This window comes from Apteryx mantelli, chromosome 26 (assembly GCF_036417845.1).
Source record: "Apteryx mantelli isolate bAptMan1 chromosome 26, bAptMan1.hap1, whole genome shotgun sequence".
Classification (NCBI taxonomy): Eukaryota; Metazoa; Chordata; class Aves; order Apterygiformes; family Apterygidae; genus Apteryx; species Apteryx mantelli.
In genome coordinates this window covers 3,186,566-3,210,631 of record NC_090003.1, presented here as the reverse complement: position 1 = coordinate 3,210,631, position 24,066 = coordinate 3,186,566, and the positions used below count along the sequence as shown (strand labels likewise).

The 24,066-nt window shown below is 37.1% G+C and overlaps 2 protein-coding genes across 15 annotated transcripts in view; both read right to left on the bottom strand.

Annotated features, from left to right (window-relative positions):
* LOC106485730 (cyclin-dependent kinase 11B) overlaps window positions 1-11,829 on the bottom strand; it is a 22,861-nt gene extending 11,032 nt beyond the window's left edge. The window contains exons 1-9 of one of the 4 annotated variants that reach the window (XM_067311060.1): window positions 11,765-11,829; window positions 6,101-6,228; window positions 5,271-5,386; window positions 4,617-4,741; window positions 3,890-4,028; window positions 3,170-3,300; window positions 1,724-1,846; window positions 479-574; window positions 241-369 (exon numbers count right to left, since the gene is read on the bottom strand). In XM_067311060.1, the coding sequence (XP_067167161.1) occupies window positions 241-369; window positions 479-574; window positions 1,724-1,846; window positions 3,170-3,300; window positions 3,890-4,028; window positions 4,617-4,741; window positions 5,271-5,386; window positions 6,101-6,211 (970 nt within the window). In that variant the 5' untranslated portion in view covers window positions 6,212-6,228; window positions 11,765-11,829. Of the gene's footprint in view, window positions 1-240; window positions 370-478; window positions 575-1,723; window positions 1,847-3,169; window positions 3,301-3,889; window positions 4,029-4,616; window positions 4,742-5,270; window positions 5,387-6,100; window positions 6,229-6,558; window positions 6,581-6,968; window positions 7,007-10,992; window positions 11,045-11,764 lie in introns of those variants that run through there. The other 3 variants (XM_067311059.1, XM_067311058.1, XM_067311061.1) reach the window with 3 other exon arrangements.
* Window positions 7,223-24,066, bottom strand: part of SLC35E2B (solute carrier family 35 member E2B) — a 20,656-nt gene continuing 3,812 nt past the window's right edge. For 4 of the 11 annotated variants that reach the window (XM_067311071.1, XM_067311070.1, XM_067311069.1 and 1 more), the window contains exons 2-10: window positions 22,498-22,641; window positions 20,018-20,542; window positions 19,162-19,297; window positions 17,999-18,126; window positions 17,025-17,145; window positions 15,047-15,100; window positions 14,262-14,334; window positions 13,422-13,567; window positions 11,978-12,225 (exon numbers count right to left, since the gene is read on the bottom strand). In XM_067311071.1, the coding sequence (XP_067167172.1) occupies window positions 11,979-12,225; window positions 13,422-13,567; window positions 14,262-14,334; window positions 15,047-15,100; window positions 17,025-17,145; window positions 17,999-18,126; window positions 19,162-19,297; window positions 20,018-20,342 (1,230 nt within the window). In that variant the 5' untranslated portion in view covers window positions 20,343-20,542; window positions 22,498-22,641 and the 3' untranslated portion in view covers window position 11,978. Of the gene's footprint in view, window positions 11,541-11,977; window positions 12,226-13,421; window positions 13,568-14,261; window positions 14,335-15,046; window positions 15,101-17,024; window positions 17,146-17,998; window positions 18,127-19,161; window positions 19,298-20,017; window positions 20,543-22,497; window positions 22,739-23,184; window positions 23,824-24,066 lie in introns of those variants that run through there. The other 7 variants (XM_067311074.1, XM_067311073.1, XM_013944170.2 and 4 more) reach the window with 5 other exon arrangements.

The window sequence follows — 24,066 nt, the reverse complement described above, 5'->3', positions numbered from 1 at the left end:
GACAAAAACAGCTTTCAAGTTTTCTAATCTTGCTTCTTAGATGAATAATTTGTATTACCTCTATGTAAAAGGATAGAATATGACTTGTACTTGTTTTTTTTTCCTTTTTAGTTATCTTGACCTGTGAGGTCTCAGCCTATCCTAGACTAAGAGAAAAGGAAAATGTTGAAGTAAAACAATACAGAACAAAAAACTAAGATATGCCATAACACACTATTTTAGGACCTTTATGTTACTCACCTGCCGACTGCTCAGACACTTCCTCAGAATTACTTCCCGTCTCCTCTTCCTCCTCCTCTTCCTCTCCCTCTTCCTCAGATCCTTCACTGCTAGACTCTTCTTCCTCTTCTTCCGAGCCTGATCCAGATTCTGTTGAGGAAGGAACAACCACATAACTAAGTAGATTCATTGTACAAACATCTTTCAAGGAAACATTATTATGTAGAATGCATTACATCTACTAGATTGCATTTATCACCTGATGAAGACTCTGCCGAGCTGGTTTTTCTCTCACTGTCACTGATGTCTTGCAAGTCTGAAAGGGGATCTCTCTCTTCTGGTTTCTCTTCTTTTACTGTGAGACCATAAAATCAAAAATAGGGTGGTGACTGAACAGCACCTCTACTCTAGTCTCTGAATACTCAAAGCCTTTCCTTTCTCTGACCATTAAGCTGAGGCTGAACATTCATCCAATACAGACCACTCAAAGAATTTCACATTCTCTTCAAGAGACAAACAGCTTTCTGAATTGCAGTGGTGCAGGATTAACTGGCAAAAATGTGGACTATTGATTTTTTTTCTTCAATCCCTCTGAGTGAAATATAAAAAAATGCATAACATGATAACAAGCATCATTATAGCCTAGTCTCAGCAATATGCATACCTACATACAGTGCTTATTACCAGGAGTAATTCTACTGCAGTCCCTTTAGACCACCATGGAAATAGCATGTACAAATAACTACTGATTGATTAGATATTACATTCAAAGGACTTACTGGCTGTCTCCTCCTGGAATTTCAGCTGGTTACACTGTGCAGTCAGCTTCTTTGTACAAGAACATGCTCATTGAAAATAGTTTCACTGACTTTTAAGGCAACTTCAACCGTTACACACATTAACAAAACAGACACATAGCTTGACATTTTTATGTCAATTGTGCAAGTTCTCTGCTCACAGCTACAACCTTCCATGCATGAGAAAGACCATTTTCTGGCTTAGAAAACAGAATTCACCATCTAACCAGAATACTGCCTGAAGCATTTATTTTCTTATACACAAAGACAGTATTAGTGTTGTTTAAAGTGCACTAGTTCATGGAACAGTTCCCTCTCATCAACAAACCTAACTGGATCTAGTATAAACAATCCCTTTTAAATCTGCAATGGAATTAAGTTACAGAAGTAAGAAATCAGCTGCCTCTTCGATCAACTGATGTTCAAAACATTTTTTTTTTTTTTGCTGCTCTTACTACCAAAAAAGAAAGATCCATTCAATTTGCCCCTTACACAATTACCTATGAAAGTAGTATTGCTTTAGAAAAGAGCATATATGTCATCCCTCACAAATCTTCCAGAGTTATGCCACCATGGCTAAAGTGAACAATACTTTAAATACAGCAAAAGAGATATATGTTTACAACTAAAAATGAAACACTCTACTCTTCCCCAAAACAGCTCCTTGTGGCCCCCCAGGCAAAGGCATTATCAAGTGCAAATACTACCTGGTTTCCTGCCATCTCCTTGCTCAAGCTTGTCTCTTTGTTGTCGTAATGGGCTGCGGCTCCAGGGTCTCATTTTTACTTTGTCTCCATATTCTTCCCTCACTGTTCTATGATGTGCAGAAACTAGTGAAAACAAAACCAAAATAAATCCTTACACCTCTCTGGTAATTACAATCCTCTTGTCTGCCACAGCTACCTGCTTTGTGTATTATTCCTTTTTCCTTAGAAAAGAAAGAGGAATGAGGTGGAGGGGGTGGAACCTAACTACACCTAAGAGAACAAAGGACTCTACAAGTTACTGCACAAAGTTCGTGCACTGCAGTCAGCAAAAACTGCTTACAGAAAGGTGCTGTCAGGAAACAGATGCAAGATGCCCTCTATACTATACAGTGAATATCCTGAACCTAAGGCATTAACAAAACATAGAAAAGTGGACAGACCAGGGGAGATGCATAAAAACAGCTAAGGGTTAGAAAGAGCTGACAGAAACATAAAGAGTAATAAAAATAACTAAAATCAAAAGCTAGATATATTGAGCAATACCAGTATGCATAAAAGAAGCTGTTTGGCATGACTAGAACTAGAAGGAATAGCAATAAATATGGCTTATTCTGCTACTCTTAAGCAATCTTTGTCACCAAGATTGCCACCTGATCACAGAGGCTATTTTTAGCTCTGAAAGCTAGGATGAACAGAGATCATTTAACTAAAAATGATCTGAACTTAGATTGCAAGTGATCTGAAACGTTATGTGAAGTGAGAATTCAGATGTAAAAGTTAATTTAAATTAATTTATATTGTGCTAAACAAGTAGTCCTATGAACACAAGAACTAATGGTTCCTGGGTTTCTCTACTTGTGTCTTGCAGTTGATTGACTTTGGTGTCTATGACATTAGCTCCAGCCAAAGCTTTTTCTGCAGCTGGGTTATCAGATCTCCCCAACTTGATTCCTACTACAGCCTTTTACATAGTTGGGAGCACTTAAACGGCAAGGGGGAGGGCAAGAGACTGTATATTTTCCCCAACACTTAAAATGCTTAATTTTGAGGCTTTAGTCTCTATCAAATTGGGCTGGACTCAGACAAAGAGTTCAGAAGGGATTGCGATCATGACAGATACACATACAAACAGACACACAACCTGAATTACATAACTCTTGTTTCTGTAGGAAACCAGACTAATGAAAAGAGGCAAAGAGAGACTTACTGCAAATTTACTAATGGCACTAATAGCTCCATATGCCGTGATATTCAAAAGATGATATAGCTAGAAAGCTTGACATTTTACTGCTCCATGTAGGATTTCAGATTTTTTTCCACATTAAAACAATTTTTTATTAATTTTGACACTGACCTAAGTAAAATATGCTTTCTTGCTTTCTAAACCTCTTTCCCAGCATTACATCATCAAATAGTAAGCCCAAACATTTATACTGAAATAGTTACCTTCCCTTCTGGCTTCCCTTTCCTTACGCCTTTCTTCAGCTCGTCTTTCTCGTTCTTTTTGCTCCCTTTGTTCTTTTTGTTGCTCTCTGATTTTTCTCTCTCGTTCTCGCTCAAGTTGCTCCAGACGATCTCTAGAAAAGAATTATTTTTTGTTACACTACAGTTCACTACAAATTCAGCTTCTGGAGTAAAGACAAACATTTTTTCTGTAACAAACTGCAAGGCTATTCAATTTCACTAGCAACAGCACCACTGATTGCTTGCCTGCCAAATACATAGGTAGCTTTTCATCTGATCCTTTAAAAATAGTGCTTCAGAGACAAAGATCATGAGCTATGAAACACATAAGCTTCTGCACCCTTATCAGGGTTTAAACAGAAATAAAGCAAGTCCAGTTAATAGATCCCATCATTCTATAGAAAACCGATTTGCCCATTTTTCTCTATAGCAAAACACTGGCAATGACTTCACTTAAAAATATTTGTTCTAATGAAGTCATTTACAAACGTAGTTAAAGTCAGGAACCCATTCTGTCGGACAACACATTCACAGGAACATGGTACAGGCATCGGATCTTACCAGCTTTTGCTCTGAACTTTTGTATCAATGCAGAACAACGAAGAGTTAGGGAGACATTTAGAGGAGGAAGAGGTTCATCTCTTTGTTGTTTTTTGTGTGGGGTTGAGGGGAGGGGGGCAGCGTAGGAGTGACGTAAAATACCTCTCCCTCCTGGAATGCTCCCTTGCCATTTCTCTCCGTTTCTGTCTTTCCCATTCACGTCGGGCTTTATCCTGCTCTTCTCTATGTCTCTTCCTACGCTCATGTTCCCGTTCTTTCTCTTTCACTCTGGCATGTTTCCCTAACCAAGACAAAAGTGAATTTTGGAGTGTTACTATTCAAGATATTCAGTGCTTCTATTTCCAGAAAGCAATACTAGAAGAGCTGAAACTTATGACAACCTATATCTATGTCCTCTGGCCTTTTCTTAATGGAAGAATCCTAAGCTGGAGATGTGTTACAAAATTAAAAGTTTATAAAACCTTGCATGAATGCTCATGTTGAAAACAGAGGAAGTTTGTTAGTAACAGGACTTTCCTGTACTGTTTTACATTGAAAGGATATTTATTCTTTTACAGTCAGGTACAGAGATCACAGCTCAACCCCTCACTCAGTGAAGCCAGGAAGAAGTTAAACAGACTTCAGAGAGTAAAACTGGACCCTTTGTCCCTGTCCCAAAGTAGTTTACATCATCTCAGACATATATATGTGTACTTCTTATAAGGGCATTCAACATAATCAAAGAAATAACGCAAGTTTAACTCCCTTTGTCTTATCCACCTGTCACATTTTCCCTAGTTCAGTTACTGTTATCTATCCTCTATACAGTGCCTGTCCAGCTCGGCCTTGGGAAGCTACTGTAAGTTTTAAAGAACTGTGATAATACCACCTTCTGCTGAATGACTACGATGTCTACGCTTCTCTTTCCTCTTCTCATCTTTTCTATGATGAGTTTTTTCTTTCCGTGACATTTGCTGTGGAGGTTTTATAGCCAAGGAATCATCTTCTTCTCCTCTAAAATACAATATAAATTAATAAACTCAGGGAGCTTACACGTAGTGTCTAGCAAAGTGTACATTATTTCCTTTTTTCTCCATTTTGAAAAGAATGTATTTTTTTCTATTTTATTAATTTATATTAACGTTCATTTCTTTAACACCCTGGAGCCAAGGCATTAAGAGTACATTACAGAAAGTCAGACAGGCGAGTAGTTATGCTGCTATTATATAAGCACTTATAATATACAAGCAAACTGAGGACAATTAAGTATCAAAGAACTCAGCAGGCCTACTTTAACTGCACTTTGAGGGAAGAATTGTATTTCTAGGTAGAGACCAAAACTTGACCACATTGTTAAACCACAATCGGTACTTTGAAAAGATATCCTGGCATTTTCTGCAAACAGGACACAAGATGGAACATCAGCATGCTAAAGGAGTTAACTCCTCCCCTTCAGATATTTTTTAACAATCTTCTCAGTACTTCTAAAATTTCACTTCACCAATTCTTTCTAAGGCAACAAACATTATTTTCATATTCTTGCCTGTCTTCCATAGAGTCTTCCCTCCTGTAAGGTGAATTTCTGATCGTTATTTCCATGCGGTGATCTCTCAGCTCCCCCTCTTCAAGGGAATCCCGCTTTGAATCCCGATCATCCGACTGTAATAGGAATGCAAGAAAGGGCAAAAACAAAACACAGTTAATTTGTATGTTGCAAAAAGAAAAAAGAAGACAACAGTATGCAAGTCTTCCATTTCTGGCTCAGAAGCCAACCTTGACCAGTCACACCAGCAAAATACACTGATTTATGAAGCACAGATTTCCATCTTAAGTTATAAGCAGCCAAATGTAGTTAGATTGCAATGATAGCTGAACTTCCATAAATTCAATCTAATTTGACAAAACTAACCCACAGCTATCAAGCAGGATCACAATAACTATTGCGTTTTTGTAAAAGATAATTATTTTGTTATATGTGTAAAAGACTTAGTTACCATAAGTAAAAGTTATTTAAGAGAATTTATTAAGTCATCCAGTTTGAAGACAGAAGCCCTATAAAACTTTATAACTTTATAAGGTAATTATTTGAACTGCAACTTACAGTTAATCATGTCAACTGCTTAACCTTTTCAACAACTATGAAACTAAGGAAAATATATAACGTAGCACTATTTAGATTTTAGCAAAGCATGGTATTTTGTTAAACTTTAATGAAGAGAATCAAGAGATTACTCATGAGACATACAAGAGCACACAGGAGCCCCACTAACAGGGCTAGAAACAGCATTGTTCTGATCAGAAAATGAGGGGATAGGCATGAAGCTCTTCACTCACTCCTCGTTAGAACCGCTTGTTTATCAAAGGGTAGCTTACATTTTTCATGCGTTTTATCTCTGCCTTCTCTTCTTGCTCCTTCCTTCGTTTTTTTTCCTGAAGAATTTCATCTAAAGTTTTCACTTTCCAAGAATCCTTTTCATCACCCATTTGAGTTCAAAAAAGCTCTGAAAAAGAACATGATATTAATGAAACCTACACAAACTACACAGTCACTAAACACAGTTGCACCAATTTTACATGAATTTTTCATGTACAGATGAACACTTAAAATAACATCTTCAAGGAAAGTCAAGTTGTACTTGACTTACACTGAACAAAAAGAGTCTGACCTAAACCTAAAAGCACACATAGGCTTTCCCATTAAGTTAAGGGCCCACTTGAGCAAAATGAAGAAAACATCTATAAACAAGATCTCGCACTTTGCCACTTAGGAAGATGCAGAAGTGGCACCAGCCTATCAAGTACAACTTTGGTACCAGAAGGATAATAACAACCTCTGCTCTCAGCGCTCACAATTACAGTCTCCTGCTCCGCCGCCAGCAGCGCCACTGCTTCATCTCACCAGACAGCATCTCTGGGTCCGGGGCTTGCCCTCAGACCTGGCAGCCGCACAGGCGACCAGCAGCGGGGGGGTGAGCTAGCCTTACGGCCTGGGCCCAGCGCGGCTCCCCATGGCGTTTTCACCACAGGGAGCGGCTGCGCCTAGGGCCCCTCCTCCGCCCGGGCTCGAGGCTCAGGCCCCCGACCCCCACACTCCCTTTCAGTCCCTCGCCTCGGCGGGTAGGACACCGATGTGACACGGACCGGCTCCTCCCGCCGCCGCGCTCAGCCGGGCAGCGAAAAGGCCCCGCGCAACGCTCACTCGCCACCGCCCCCCCTCGCGGGGCGGGAAGGGCCCACTCACCGCTACCACCGCCGCCGCCGCCGCCGCCGGAGACTGGGACAAGGCAGCGCGAGACAAACACGCCACTTCCGCCCGCCGGGGTAGATTGATGACGTCCAGGGCACGTCAAGCAGCGCGGGCACGCACACACGCGCGGCGCGGAGCCGGGGCGCGGCGGGACTCCTCCTCCCCTCCCAGCCCCCACACTCGTGGCCCGGCAGGGCAGCATTGCTGAGAGAGGAGGCCCGCAGAAAAGGCGTTAACAAGAACAGCGCGACACTGCGGGAACTTTATTCTTTCCAAGATTAATCAAAACACAGGAGCAATTTTAAACATCCACAGGATTTAACAGAGATCCTGCATGTGCTACCAACGATGAATGGGCACAGCTACCTGGCTATAGCCAAGGCAGCTGCGCTACTTAGAAAGTATCCAGACCTCACATAAATAACCAACAGTAAATACACAAACTTTCACAAAACATGTACAAAATAATATGTACAGCTTATGTCAGTCACACACTCATATTTTGGTATCAAATACACAAAGGTTTGGCTTTGATAACGAAGCAACTAGAGCTACAACATCTTCAAGTTTCTCAGAACAAGAGCTCTTTAAAAGCAATCACTTATTTAAATGTCAGTACCCAGGTTATAAATGCACCTCATACTCCTCCACGGTTTTCTGGCACAGGCCTCTGCCTGCCTCAAAAGCAGCACTCCAGTCTTCCTTCATGAATAAATGCATGACTAGATTAGCCAAGACCGGGCGCCAAGAGTCTAAATTCGTGTCATTGTCACAGAACCAAACAGTTGTCTCTACAAGTAAATGCCTTTCAGGTATCCTCTTCCATGTCATTCACTGAGACTGATAGGAGAGGATATGACAGAGCTGAAGTCTCTGCTCATGAAGCTGACAATCAACTTAAGATGGCATTTCTTAAAGGTTGCTAGTTTGATTCTTAGGAAAGATTCCAGAAACTAATCACAGTAAATGCTTTTCTTCAGCAAGCATAAAGAGTGCTTGGTTTTCTCAAAGAACCATAAGAATTTCATGAGTTATGAACTCAATAATCAGCTGCAGTTCCAAGGGTGAAACATGTCTTATGCTACAAAATTTAGAAAGCAGACTTGTTGCAGCCTTTATTGCCTTAGTGAACGTATTCAGTGATTAGGTTCCCAAGATTAAATGCGTAACCTTACATATTATGACCAATAACAGCGATAAGTGAGCACACAAACCGAGAAACTAATGTCTTTATTTGGCTATAAATGTAACAAGACTGAAACCTATTTCATAATTCTGAACACCAGCAACATTGCCCTACTGAATGCAAAACGCCTTTTTTGCTCAACATCCCCTTACAACCAGCCTCTTAAGAGACTAGAGCTAATCATCTGCTGAATGAGATCAACTTGAAAAGAGGTATCACGAGGAAGTGTGACACGTTTGACAAAAGAATATTTTTCACACACAGCAGGCTGCCTCACCAGCCAAACAAAACTGCTGTGCTGCAAAACAAACATTTTCTCAAATCATGATTCCAGTACAATCATCATCCTAATTCTCAGATTCTATTTAAAAAAAAAAAACAAGGCATACACTCTAGTTCTGAAGTATAGTGTCATTCTAGACAGTGCATGAGCTGGGTTTGGGAGCCCACAGACTGAGTGGGATTAAACAGATCTCCAATGGCCACACTGGAAAGTAACAAAAATCACTAAGTAATTGCCAAAATATCTATTTCCTACAATACATCGGTCTTACCACTGGGCAGGAAGATATAAATAACTGCCAGTCTCTGCCCATTCAACAATAAAAATACAGACAAATAGCGGCAGAAAAGGAGAAACTATCACAGCATGCATCTTTCTTTTGTTCTTTTTCTTTTTTTATATGTAATTATAGGGATGGGCATAAGGGATCAATTTTACTATTCATTTGAATAAAGCATGATACCAAAGAACATTTCAAAAAAGTCACTTTTATAACAGCAGCAGAACTAGTACATGATGAAGGAGAATTTACATGAATTCATTGTGAGAAGGGCCATTCTTAAAAATTTTATAGGAATATCAGTTAAGAATACATGCAGATAGAAGTAAACAAACTTACATGGTTAACATGGTTAAATTACTTCACCATGAAGAGAGGTTAAAATATAGTAAGTGCATGTTGCACTTATTGTGCATGCACAGTTGTTTCATTATGCATCTTTTTAAGTTGGAAAATTTGTCATTTTGGAGATTTTAACTGCTGCAAGTAACATTTTACATTTGCAAATCTATGTGTTTTCTTCAATAAGCATTTGTATCATTTCAGCACTGGGGAGGGAGTAAGAAACAAAACTCCCTAGGTTTTTTTTTTTTTTTTTTTTTTTTTTTTTTAAGTGAAACATCCTCTCTCCGGAAACTATACACTAAAATATTACATACCTAATGTTGCTCTGTTTGTTAAACCTGCAGTAATCTGGCTTGCTACATAATTAACTATGTATTTATACACTGAAATCCACATGAAATTCCAGAAATAAAGCTGTATATCCATTTTGATGCAGTAGAATTATGCATAACAACCGAGAATGTCCTTCCGCTAATAAGCGGATACATTTTTGCTTTTGAAAATGTGAAGTTTTCCATGTTTTCCAAGAGGAAAACTATTTAGAGAACTGTTTTTGAAGTTTAAAACACCTCAAAGGTTTGCCTTTCAACCCAGGCAATGATCAGACTCCAAAAGCTTTCATGCGGGGCGGTCAACTCTTGTTTTAATAGAAGATGTATACAGAATACACACAGTAAGGTAGCAAAAAAAGCAAACGCTACCTTTTGTGGAACATTTTAAAGCAGCATATTAAGGAAGAGAAAGAGAGGCCTTTCTTACAAGTGGATAGTAAAAAAGGTTGGTTTGTTTAGCCTAATAAAAATAAAGGCCAAGACAACTGCATATAAAAGTACATAAGAGGAAAACATTGTGAAAAGAAAACAAAATCCTCCTGAACTGAATTATCCTGCTCATCCTCTCCACCGAAGAGCAGGTGGGGCTGAACCAGCCACTAAGAAACTCCAATATGTTAGAAACTACAAGCTGCAAAATCCTCCCAGCTGTATGGTTTCACAAAAGTCTTCCAGTTACAGGAAAGGCAAAGGTCTACTACCTTTTAAAATGAAGTGGATTACATGAAAACTGAGCTAGACAACCAGAAAGCCACTTATCCTCCTGTCTTCCCAAAAAAGTAGAAACGTAATGCAAAATAGACTTTGGTTTCTGCCAAATCTACAGAGATTATTAAATGCATAACTATCAAAAAAAAAAAGAAAAACAGAACTCTGCCTCATCGTCCACAGCATTTTGCAAGTCATATTAGTAATGACAAAACAAATCAAACATCAATACGTACAGTGATGAAAAAAGTTACATTTTTTCCCCATAAGAATCTTCAGGGTATATACCCCAGGCAACCAGTCATATATAGCACTGCAACCTGAAGTGAGCATAATACCACAGAAATAAAGAAATGCTAATTGAACAGAATCAGAAGAAAGTCTTCTTCAGAAAGCCTATCTTGGGAACACATTTTTTGCCTCCTCAGGGAAAGTCCACTAAAGCTAATGGAATCGCTCACGCTGGAAATGTAAGCAGGTGCTTAACTTTTGCAGGAGCTCCACTTGTAACTTCCTATTATAAAATATTTTTATTGTAAAGACCACTTTAACCATGCTTATAATGACAACCTATCATCTGTGAGAAGAGAGGCAATTATTACAATTAAGCTCATTTTAATTGTTAATTTAATTTTTCCCCCCAAAAAATCAATTTGAAGGTTTTTCCAGATGCTGTAGCACGTTTTGCAAAAAAAAAAAAAAAAAAAAGTTCACATTCTCATACTTACAGAAAAATTTAGTATTTTTACAGAAAAAGCAAGAAATTGAACTTTTGATCTTTTATCTAGCAAGAAACAAAAGCTGACAGCCTACCACATTAAATTTAGAAATTATTAAAAGCAACAGAAATAAAGATGTAGCCTCAGTTTATGGTTAAAATTCACCTGTTAAGTCATCTCTCTTCCAGCTCTGTCACAGGTACCTCCAAGATACTTCACATAACTGGAAATGACAGAAACACTTTGCACATAGGCCAGGGACAGAGTTGTAACCCTGAGTTTCTAAAAGGCAGTATTTTTGTTGCACTCTTAGATATAAAAGATTGAATTATTTCCTCATAACAGAAATACATGACAAACTGCAAGATATTTAAATAATTAAAATGGTTTCTTATAGAAATATGGATCCTGCCTCCTTTATCACCATAGATTTTCAGTGGTTTTTACCTGTGAGCAATTGAGAATATTTATTTAAACCCTCTGCTTTATACAGCATATGTATATATTTGCATTTCAATATTGTCAATGCTCAACTAAGCCGCAACATTTTCATGTAGAAAAAAAAAAAATTGCTTTTCCTTGCTAGCTTTGTAGTCAGAAATAGCTGCTCATCATCATTTGGGGGCATGGAATCATTTTCATAGTTTACTTGAACTAAGCGTAGACCAAAATAAGTCATTTGTTGGGAGAGGAGGGGGTTCTTCCTTCCAGCTCTATGATACAAACAAATGATATAAGATGCAATAGAGTCACAAACATCTAGGAATATCAGTTAAGCACCAGGTTCATTCCATACCAAGCAAGCAGAATACAGTGATGTTTTCATGTTATTTTGGTGGAGAAAGGAATCATTTTCCTACAAAAAATTGAAGACTTTTTCTAATATAGGCTTGTATATTATTTGCAGTCAAGAAAAGATTACAAAGTATGCATTTACCACATTATATGACACTAGGTCCTCTGTTCGGTATATCAGTTTCTCAGTAAATCAAGGCTTACTAGATTCTTCCCATTGTTTTCTCTGCTTCAAGTCCCAGTCTTGACTTGCTGTGAACTCAAAGGAACCAAATCATCCTCAGCTGTTGAAGAAACAACCACTTTCAGAAAGAGTTCCTTTGAGTTATGCTATTTTGGAAGAATAAATGGCCATATCAATCATATGGTTTCAAATCCTTAGAAATTAGCGGCTCAGTATCTTCAATCGTACTTTGTGCAGGTTGCGGGGCTGCAACAGCCAGGCTGTGTATCGTTTCTTGCTGATGCTGCTTTGCCTTGTTATATAGTAGAACTCCAATTGTCACTAGAACAGTCCCAATGGCTGAGAGGCTTGTGATTTTGTTACCAAACACAATAATACTTAGCCAGATTGATAGTGCATGCTTCACAGTACTAGCAACACTGGAAAGGAATATAAAAGTTAAGGCCCGATAAAGCTTTCTGATATCCCACACAACTTACTCTTCATGCTCTAATGTAGTGGGACCTTTTTTTGTTTTGCTTGTTTTTTAAACACTGAATCCGATTCCACTCTTCCTACTTAAGCTTATACCATAACCAAACTGCTTGTATATTGGCACTAGTACTTTACACTTATCTTAATTTTAGAGCCAATATGAGTAACTCACCTCTCCAAAGAGGTTTTTGTTCTGGTTATTTTTAAGCATGCAGTACAGTGTCAGCAATTTGTTTTTAGCTAATGCAGACACCCATAAATACCAACAGAACATCAGCAACATAACTATACATTTTTAAGTGCATTGTTACTATTCAGGTCATACAGTATTTATAACTTGAACCAAATTCTAACCCATACCAATAACATTATAACACATACTTAAGAAATTTTTTATTTACATAAATATGCATATATACTTTTACATCCTGGTGTTGTGTAGATAAAACTAGCAACTTCAAAATGAGAATGCATGGAACAGCAAACTGTCAAAAGACTGCAGCAGTGACACACGAGAGTATAAGACAGGAGAAGCCTTGAAAGTTTACGACCAGGATGACCCTGCAGGCCACAAGGCTATTCTTACAAATGACCAGTTACTGAATCAGAATTGTGTAACAGCCTAACAAAGCTGCAGTATACATCTGACAGTATAGGTGGAGCTGTCTTTAAAGCATATGTAAAAATACAACAAATACAACCCATCGTGCTGGTGCCATGCTTCAGAAACAGGTATGCAGAACTGATTACTCATATTCTGCACTGCACTGCTATGTATGTAAGTATTGCCTTATTATCACTCAAGCAAAAGGATCCTTAGTGTTTGGTCTAAGGTTCTGCTGATTCTGTTCAGTCTAGTTAACCACCTTTAAGGAATAGCTGTTAAACCTGAAAGCAGCACTCCTGCTAGTAAACATGAGCACCTGTTCCATCAGCTCAACAGCCTGAGTCAAAAGCTGATCTCCTCATGCAATGAGGGAGAATGAAAAAAGTTTTAGTGGTATGTAGGATCTGACAAGTTTTCTTCTTGCATTTGGTGCGTTTGTGCATTTACACTATTTATTTGCACAACACCTTTATTACCTAGTTCCCAAGCAGGAATACTAAGAAAAAAATAGTGATCCTGACATGAAATTTTTACCTGAAAGTCACAGGGGAAATTTTTCCCATCAAGGCATAGGCAGTAACACTTTGCAGGTGGAACAAGACTCCATCTATTAAGAGAAGTACAATGACATCTTGACTGTAGCTGAAGCTCCTTCCACTTCTCCCAATTACCGGCACATCCTAAACACAAAAAAAAAGAGAGGATTTTAAGACTCTATTTTATAAATAAATCTATAATTGAATTTCCCCCCAAGTCTGAAAAACAAAGTCATTATTAACAGACATTTGTTTTTCATCAAAATTTCAGCAAAACAAAAACATGTAGGATGTTTATATCCTCAAAATATGATTTTCCCTCCAAACGAATACATTAGAAACCCAGGTCTTATCTGAATGAACTTTCCTGTGTGTTCTGCTTGTCTGTGACGTATTTTCTCCTTTGAACACTGATATATGACAATACAAGGATTCATACTTATCCTCTGACACATTATGCTTACATCATCTCAATTTTCCTTTCAGAGAGTTAATACTCCCGCATACCATGTGAATATAAGCAAAAAGTCAACAAGTATTTAGCATTTGTTTTTTAAGTCTTTATCTGAAACTTTAAATGCACCAATTCAGACAAAATTATATATTTTTTCTCTAAAATCCTGAAATAAAATCACACTTTCTGGGTCACTTGTCAACTCATGTCTATACTAAACTATTTCTTTCAACATATTTTTTTCCCAATCTCTTGCAAACAGAAGATGAAATGCATTCCAGGGTGATTTTAAAGAACAGGAAGGATGAAAGGTAAACCTAAGGTTAACCATATGCTCACAAGTCAAAAAGAAAACATACATCAGTGTTAGCAAATTCAAATTACCATAAAAAATATCCAAGCCGGAATAAGCATAACCACTGCAGCAGCACTGGTATAGAACTGAAGCTCTGGGGCTCTACAAAGGACAAACAAACAAACAAAAAAATTAGTAAAGCTTCCACTTTCTTAGACCTGAAGAAAGCTGCATCAAATTTAAGTAGAAGCCTCATTACTGTATTTACAGTCATCAAAAAGTAATACAGAAAAACCATCTACCAAGCCTTAGGGACAATAAATTCAACAATCTCTTGGAAAGACAGTATTTTGCTTTCCAAGTTGGTTGAGATAGATTGAAAATAAAAGGCAAATGTTTTCAAGAGCATGCTTGAGGTTTTCTGAATCTGCAGTTACTTCTGAAAAATTTATAGTTTTTTTTTTTAAATAGAATGTGTCCAAAAAAAAAGAGAACATATTTTACCACAATATTTTACTACTGATTCACATGTTTCATAGCTAAAATGTAGAGTGGGTACTGAAGGTTGCCTCTGTAAGACTAATAATGTTAAAGGAAGTTTTATGATTGCAGGATAAGGACACATTTCTGTGAAAAGATGACTCATTTTGGGTATGCTGAGAGAGTTTTAGATGATCATGAGACTCCTCCCTACCACAGTGGGATCTGAGAATACATGAGTTTTTCTTTCCTGATAAAATGATTTAGATTAAAAATGCAAAGAGCTTGAGGAAAAGAAAATATCCTAGTTCAATCTAATCACAGCTATTAGGTTTCCTTATACAGCCCAAGGTCCTTCTATTATCGACAGACTTGAGTTATTTTAAATACTTACGAAAATCTGTATTTATCTCCACTGAGCAGTTTTTTGGAAAAGACATTTTGCAAACTGAAAAAAACAAAAGAAAAAACACATTTGCCTGTAGATTTTAGATATAACAAACAAACCAAACCGTGAGAAAGACAGTTGTTTCTCTTAGAATACATTAGATAACATCTTCTGTACAATTTTTATTCACATAAACAAAGCTGAGTTTGAATTCTATTTTCTTCTAAATACTCCAGGGATTTAAACAAAGTATTTTAAAGGATGATTCATAGATAAACATATTCAGGGAAAAAATTCCAGTACACATCTCTGCTACTTTAGTGTACTTATCATTAAATAACTATTCTATAACATACTGTGGAAGTTTTACTTTCAAGGTAAAATGTGACTCTCTTTCGAAGCAACCGTATTTTGCGCTCATCTCTTTGGATTATTACACAAAAAGCACCAACCTGCTCTGTGTACTTGATGTAAATATTGTTATACTGCATGTGAAAAACGTCCATTCAATTTCTTCACGGCTTCTAAGTTTCAACTTTCAGAACCATCTAGCCTTTGCTCTGAAGTTGAAACAATTTAGATCCTTAAATTCTCAATTGTTTCTTTAGAAAACAGAAGCACAACACTCCTTTTTCTGGCTTTTGTTGTTCAACTACATATTCACAAACTGAAACAAGTATTGCACACTCTGTATGTAAAAATATAAGGCACTGCCAACAGCACGCAAAGAAATAAACTAGTGTATGAGCACTGCATTTTTTTAAATCAAAAATACTTCAATTTACTTAAAGTAAGAACAGCACACCTGATTTGCATATGTTGTATTAAAACAAAACATGAACACAGTCCTCTCTCATGCCTGAACCTGTATTATAATTAAGACTGCAAAGTGTACAATGTTAAAATAAATTATCATATCCAGAGCAAGAGGAGGGAGACCAAATACACACTCAGTAAGTCTACCTTATTTTGGAAGGAAACATCCAAAATAAATTTAGATCTAAACCCAGAACTTTTACAGAAAATGACAAACATCCATATGTAAAATCTGACACAGTCCACCACCATTCTGTAAATCATTGCCTGTCAAAACTATTTCACATGCAAGAAACTAAAATTCTCAAGTGTTCTTGCTAGCATACTAGTTTTGAGGTTGCTCACCATTTGCCATCCTGAAGATGTACAACGGAAGAATTTTGTAAATCATCTCTGAATTGCACTAAAAATATTACGAGTGATCCTAGTATTTCTAAATTAATTCTATCTTGAAGTTACATACAGAAAACACTTCCTTAAACACAAACAGATACAACTTTCATCCAAAAGTCTTCATAGCTTTCAGGTCAGTAAATGTTTCCAGGTTTCATAGCTTGAAGTTTTCCTCTCATGTTTTAACTCATTGATAGCATACCACATTAAAAAAACAAACAAAAAAAAACTCTCAATGACCTGAGCTCAGTTATATTTCTATCCCTAAAATATGCTCACCTGTTCTCTCTGAAGTCTAGAGTCACTAGCACTCTTCTACAGTACATTTTGTGTGTATTTTTTCCTGTAGCTGGCAAGTTTAGTGTATTTCTTAGTAACATTTTAACATAATAGGGTCTTTATCATTCAATTTCATCTGCAATTAGAAATGAGTTTTTCATTTTGCCCCACTTCATCTATCAACTGCAGGGGAAAGTTTGCATAATCTACTGATGTACTAGCTGTTTACAGGTGTGAGTAGCAGAGTCAAGAGTTCCAAATAAAGATTATACAACTACAGATGCTTTTGGACCAAAGTTGTACTATTCTGTATCTCACGAATCCTAACAGATAAGGTTTCTCACCCCAAGAGTAACTGTATCTTCAGTTAAAAATAATTTTTAAATACCAAAGCTTAAATGTAGTGTACAAAAACAACAACAGGCAATAGTTTTCTTCGATCTACTAACAAACAAAATTCCTCTATTCCACACATGCAACCTTCATTATGCCTTACCAGTCCATGATATTAGTAGATAAAGCCGCTGAGAAACCCAGAATGTTGAAACTGATTTCAGTAGCTGTACACAGAGCTAGCCCACCCATAACAGGGATGAGAGAAAGATTAACCAGCAGTCCTGCAAATGAAAAGAAAGTTTAAAATCTGTTTTTAATTATTGTACTTTCAATGCAACACATCAGATAATATAGTTAGAAGAAGTTTCAATTCCATCTTAACTTCTGTAGTTAAAAGAAAAAAAAAAACTTCTCTGAAAGGATTTTAAATTACAGAGGTTCTAAAGTGAGATCTCAAACAGTAACAATGTGCTCTGGAAGACAATATGGATACATACTGACTGATGAAAATATCTACTTTGGAGAAGGAAAATGGACTGATCCCTGTTTTCATTTCATCTTTGTCACCAAATGGCAGAAGGAAATAATATTCACCCTGCTCACTCTGTAATTGGACTAGTCTTCCTCTGGCGTATTTCAGCCTTCCGCCATTTGGGCTTTGCAGCAGAAAAGCTGTGAATGGCTTCTGTATTATTGCTATGACTTATAATTGGTTAGAAGCAAAATCTCTTCAAGCAAATAGCTTCAAGCATGCAATCACAAGAAAATTATATTGTGGATCTGAACTGTGGAAAGACAGCTTTTATTTTTCTGCCACAGAGTGAACCCAGTAAATAAATTCAGGATTTTTAAATTCAGAACAGCAAGCTATCCTCAGAAAAAGGAACACACAGAACTATTTAAAGCTGCAATGGTATTTCTTGACAGAAAAGAACTTCAAACCAAAATTGCCTTTACACACTTGCCTTGAAACAAATCCTTTTTCACTTGTATGTACTCTACCTATTGTGTTCAAACAGAGTAATTCTTCCAGTTGCATCAAATTACTTACCGCGTTCTGGCAGAATCTCCCTGCCAAGACCAAATAACCCACAGCACTGCACAAAGCGATCACATTTTAAGTGAAGTACTTACCAGTGTATTCCCCTAATATCATTCGAGACATAATAACAGTAAAAATAGGTGCAGAGCTCTTAACTGTTTCTGCAAACGAAACAGCCACATTTTTCAAGCTGACAAGCCCTAACACTACCGTCGCAAATCTGTAAAAGAGAAGAACACATGAAGTTAAGCAGAGAATAAAATAATGCTTAAACATCTACTTCTAGATATCCAGCCTAGAAAAGAACTACACTGTAATTTATCTAATAATATATAAAACTGAGCTACAGTAACTAAAAATATGGATGGGTGTAGCCAGCAATCAAGTTACCAAAACTTGGTAGCTTTACTGAACTGCAGTAACTGACCAGCTACGCACTTCCAGTCCACAGCACCTGCAAAGTATAATGCATCAGATCTATTCCCTTCTGCAGTGGCTTAAACATCCATACTTATTTAGCATGAATGAAGGCACACTTAAGCAATTATGTGCCGTTTGTAAGGATGTACAGTAGACCTCAAAATCCATAAAGCTTACTTTTTAAGCCACTCTGTAATCAAGCCTCAGTTGACAGTGTTTTAAGCTAAAATTTTCAGTAGGCTTAAATTAAAATCAGCTAATACAGTTCTACCGATAAACAGTAATTTGCTAAGGAAACTTTAACACTTGCAGCCATCCATCTGTACTGTAAGTTAGATATGGTGAACATTTATTCATACTTTAAACCATGAAATTAATCAGCAAGGCTGCACAGTTATTAAGATAAAGCTGTTCTGAATCAATATGAATGCCGTTATCCTATATCATTTTTGCAGTGTAGAGGAAAATCAAACCATATATTCTCTCCTAGATCACAGACTGATGCTATCCCAGCATACAGCAAATATTTACTTTTAAAAGGTAAATATTAACAGTCTGTAATCACCTTTGAGGCAAAATACTGGAAAAGGCAACAGAACAGAGCTACATCATAATATATGCTATTATACTAAACAAATGTCAGCCTCAAAAGATAACAGAAATAACAGCAAATGAAAAGACGATGTTAGAAAGTGGAGTATGTCTTAAAAGAAGCTAATTGTGACGGAATGCTAAACTAGCCCCAAAAGGAAGACAGCCATGAAAACGTAGGTTCTGTACAGAAGAACATAATGAAGCAACCAGACAAATCGCTAGGAAAAATTTAACTGTTTACCTCATTAATCCAACAAACAGCATTATCATAATGAAATTCGGTGGATACGAGATGCGTGTTTTGTGCTGGTACAAACAGCATGGAACAAACATTTTAATACAGCCAATGAAGGTGGTTGAAAGCATTTGAACAGCACCTAAAGAAAGATGGGGAAAACAAATCATAAGATGATGAAAACAGAAAGAATCAAGCAACATGAGAATCTGTAGTATTCTTAGTAGTTAAGAAATATGGCAACCGCTATCTAAATTTTACGAATTTGCGCAAAAGCCCTTTTACTTCTACATCTACCAGCAAGGCAGCAGAATAAAACATAAAGGTGGCATATACATATAAAACCTGGCACACAGATAAAATGCCCTTTGTTTCCCCCTTAAAAAAAAAAAAAAAAAGCAAAATAAGCACACCAGGTAATAGTGGTCACATGAAGGCAACTTTTGCATTGCTACAAACAAGTTAAGATTAAGAACTCTGGAGACTATCAACAATTAACTTGAGACTTGATTTTCTTAAAAGCCTCACACTACCCTACAACACAGAAAACAGAAAATTTAATTACATTTTTCTTTCCAGCACTTAGTTTTCAAACACTATCTTACAGCTCCTCTATGAGCAAAGTTTCATCCTGTCTTTCAGAAACTAGAGGGACAAGGGGAGGAAGGGACAGTGTCAGAACCCCCTTTACAGGCCAAGGTTACAACTCACAAGTTCCCAGCTCCAAGATCCACCCCCAACATCACCTAGCAAGGTCTTTTTCACTTCGGGTGAACCATTTACTCCCACAACTTTACATAGGAGGATCTGGAATTGTCAAATATCTCACTGTAATTAAAGCATCAAAGAAAGGCAGGGTTACCTAGCATGCTGGGCTCTCCTTCCAGTAATGAAAGAATGTATTTGTTAAGAAAAAGAGTGCAAAAGCTGAAGAAAAACCACAAAGTGAGGTAGATGAGAGCATGAGAATTCCAGATGCCCAAGTCTGACTCAATGACTGTAGTCTCTGTGATAGTTATTTTCAGAACATTCTCCTCCGGTACACTATCACTCCTAGCAATTACAAATTTTTCACTCCTGTTAGCAAAGAAGGAGCCCAACTGAAATAATGCTTTTTCCTTTGGCTTTTCTTCAAGGAGGGGAGGATTAGATTCCTCCAGTGTCTGAGTACTTGCTACAGTTGACATGCTGACTTTAAGAAACTAGCATTTGTCCTTAATACAAAGCAATATTGACTAAGTATACAGTGCCGCTTCAAGAAAACAAAAATATGTAATTAATCTTTCATCTCCAATGGCCTGTAAAAGTGTATTTGGTCCTCCAAATAAGATCTTGCAAAAAACAAACTTCAGACGCTTCTTCATGTGGTCTATTCCACTTTTTCTGCCTGAGAATGAAAAAAAGAAGAAAAGGGAAAATAACATGTAGCTCTGAACATAATGACATTTTAAATCCCTAACACAGCAAAACCACCACATTTCACTGTCAGTTTATTGAAGATGCAAAGACTTTTGTAGCTTGTCATTCAGACTGTTTTGCCCTGCTAATATGACCATGATACCAAGATGAAGGACTAAGAACTTACCTAAGAGATTTTTTATTCTAAGCATGCACATGCACACACACACACAAAGACATTTTGTTCTTAAGTTCTTTCTCTATCTAAAGTATGTCAACATAGCCTTTTCAATTATAATCAATTCTTCTTCAAGATTCTACAGTCATCTTTGTCTCAGTCTAAGGTCTCCTTATAACCGCTACAGAAAAATCTTTGTAACTCAGAAACCTGGGCTGAAGCATGTACCCTTAGTACTACTTACCCTCTTACCATCACCTTGAGTTAAAGTGAGCTATCAGTAATCAAGGACTATAACTTCCAGTAAACACTCATTTAATTTCTGTTGTCCTAGTAACTAGGTGAACTAGGTGAACAAAGTGGGAAAGAGTTTTCCATACAGATTTGTTCTCTATTCAATTACTTCTAAACAATGCAGTGTTGCTTATTTTGCTACTGTAGTAGTTATATCTTGTAATTCAGTATTAGTACTTGCAATAATTCATACTTTTTTTTTTTTAATCTGACAGAAGGCAGCACTAGATCTTTTGCCACCAGAGGTTTCCCCTCTTACAAGTTACGTGAATTTGGTGAGTTACAGTAGAACAGTACAGAAAACAACAAAAACACACCCTGACCTTTATTCTTCTGAAGTCATGTAATGTTAGCATCGTAATGCTAACAGATTCAAAGTCCATACTATGAGAGAAAAGAATTGCACCTGAGCAGTTTATCTGCAACATTAAAACCTATAACTATATTTATTGCTTTCTATTTTGAAGTCTGTGTTTCAGGAGCAAAAGAAAACAGAATGAGACAGATGAGAAAGAAATGACAGACAGAACCTCTTTTGCTCTGCGACAAATGTGCACCAGGGGAAATTAAATTTGGAATATTGTTATCTATAATCACATTTGTTGGATGAACGAAATGGTGAACCTTTCACAGTTAAAAAGACATACTCGAGTTGGAAGTTAATCATGGACATCTAGGCAAAGTTGTCTGAAATGAGACCATAACACTACAGCATATTGAACAATGGCAGCACAGGAAATGATGAGTGGTAAGCAAAAATATAGGAGTTCTAACAGCAGCTAATGAACTTGCCCTGAATTTATGTTATTTTATCATGTTCGCTAAGGTGAATATGATACACTTTTCTTCATGCTTTTTTAATGTCCAGTGCAACATCCCCCAAAAATTCATGAAGACATACTGAAGAGTTAAATTTCACTGTCAGTTTCAGTATCCTAAACAGCAGCTACTCTACACTGAAAAGTTCCATTCCTCGTGTATTATATTTCTGTTATTACAGCCATGCACAGAAGGCCTTCATCCCTCTTCCCTTATCCTTTTCCACTACTGTTATCAGTAAATCACGCTCACAGCACACTGAGATACAATGCCTATTGACACATTCATGTTAATCTATATACTCAGGTTAACCCAATTTAAGAGAAAACTAGTCAATTTAAAGGAGGGCATGCATTCTTTAGGAGAATTTGATAAGAAAAGTTGATCCTTGATTCCTCCTTTTTCAGGTCTTAAAAAAAAAATACTTCTATACATTCAAAACAATTACTGTTATCACAACTTTGGTAGTAATTATTCTGTTTACACTGCTCTATTAAAACCAAAAGCAATTAAGCACAACAAATTGCCCAGCCTCAGCAGCACTGCTATATCATATCTGGTATCACTGATTCCACACATGGCAGCAAGCAGAACAGCAACTAAAAATCTGGTGATCAAGAACGAAGAAAAACCCATGCCCCCAAATTACTGACCTGCTGTCTAAAATCAGCTGGAAGGTTTTAAATTGACTGAAAGAGTTCTTCATCTGGGACTAATTCAATCTTCTTCCCTTAAGACCAACCAGCAGTTGATGTTTACCAATAGATGAAAATGTGGCAGTGGATGGTAGACTGTTTCTGTTGGATTACACATGGACATTGAATCTTCCAGCTCACAAGAATAAACAGCATGCAGTGCATTTTACACTGTTCTTTGTATCTTCTCTAATCTTTACTACATTAGAAATAAAAAAATTGTAGTAAAGGTAAAAAAAAATACATATGGAGTACAAGCTTTGAGAGACTCATACAAATCCTGACTGTACAAGAAGTAGCTAATTACCAACCAATTTGACAACTCCCCATTTTCATATGCATGAAGACATCAAATTCATAAGACTACTGCATTCAAACTCCTTTTTCCTTTCTGCTCCTGGTAGCTCAAATTTTATTGGAAATACATTATCTTCAAGCTTAAAACAGGAACAGAGTATCAACCTTTTCTCAAAGAACTTATGGGTGAAGAAAATAAAAGATGACATTGTCTGAAAATGCTTTTAAGCATCTAGTTTTTATTTAAAAATAATTTTGTCCCTTCAGTTCTTAACAGAGTAGTCATACTGGGAAGAGAAAAACTGTACCGATTACTTCATTGGAAACTTGCATCAGATTCAAACTTACTTCTTGGTTTGATTACTGAATTACTGACATTATTTCCCACTGCATGCAAGTGGCCTTCATGGGAACAAACATCATCTTGCTGCCAGCCAGACTGCATAAATATATAGAAATGACAGCTATCTGTACAGTGCTTTTGTGGAAATGATGCCACAATTTAATGAACATTTCAAAACTAGCACCAGCTCATAATGCCTCTGAAATAAATAGTTTCTCCTTCATTCACTCCTGCAACAATAATTGTTTGTGTGGCCAGTCAGTAGACCAAAATGGGGAAACTGCCCCTGAAATTTAAGGCTGCAGGAAAAAGGTTACTCCTAATCCACATCAGGTCCCAAGTACAGTTTACCCCCTTCATTGTAACAGCAGTAGGATGTCACTGATTGTTTTCTGCAGGGCTCAGAAGAAAAGAAACACCAAGTTTTGCAAAAAATAAAATGCAGAAGAAACATAAGTTAAGAAGAGCATGCTCACTGCACTTTGCACTAGCTCTTCCATAGGAAATGTTTTCAAATTAAACTGTAACATTCTACACTAAAGTATAGTAGGTAAAAGAGGAAGAGAACAAACAAGAAATAGACAACATGTAGGGTATTACAACAACACAATTTTCTAAAACAATTTAAAAGCAAACAAATTCTCCTTCTCTGAAGGGGAGGTGTGTGTTGTGTCCCCCTCCCTCAAAACTCCAGAGATGTAAGGATGAGGGCAGCTTGTGGAAATCCAGTTGCAAGCACTGAACAATATTACAATGGGGCCCTGAAACATTCCAGACATGACCTTCACTGAGGTTTTCTGCAACAGACCTACAGATTAAGTAAGGGCAGCCAGGTGGGCTGTCTTCACCCAATTCTAACAACACATAGTAATCTTGTTTAAAAGTCA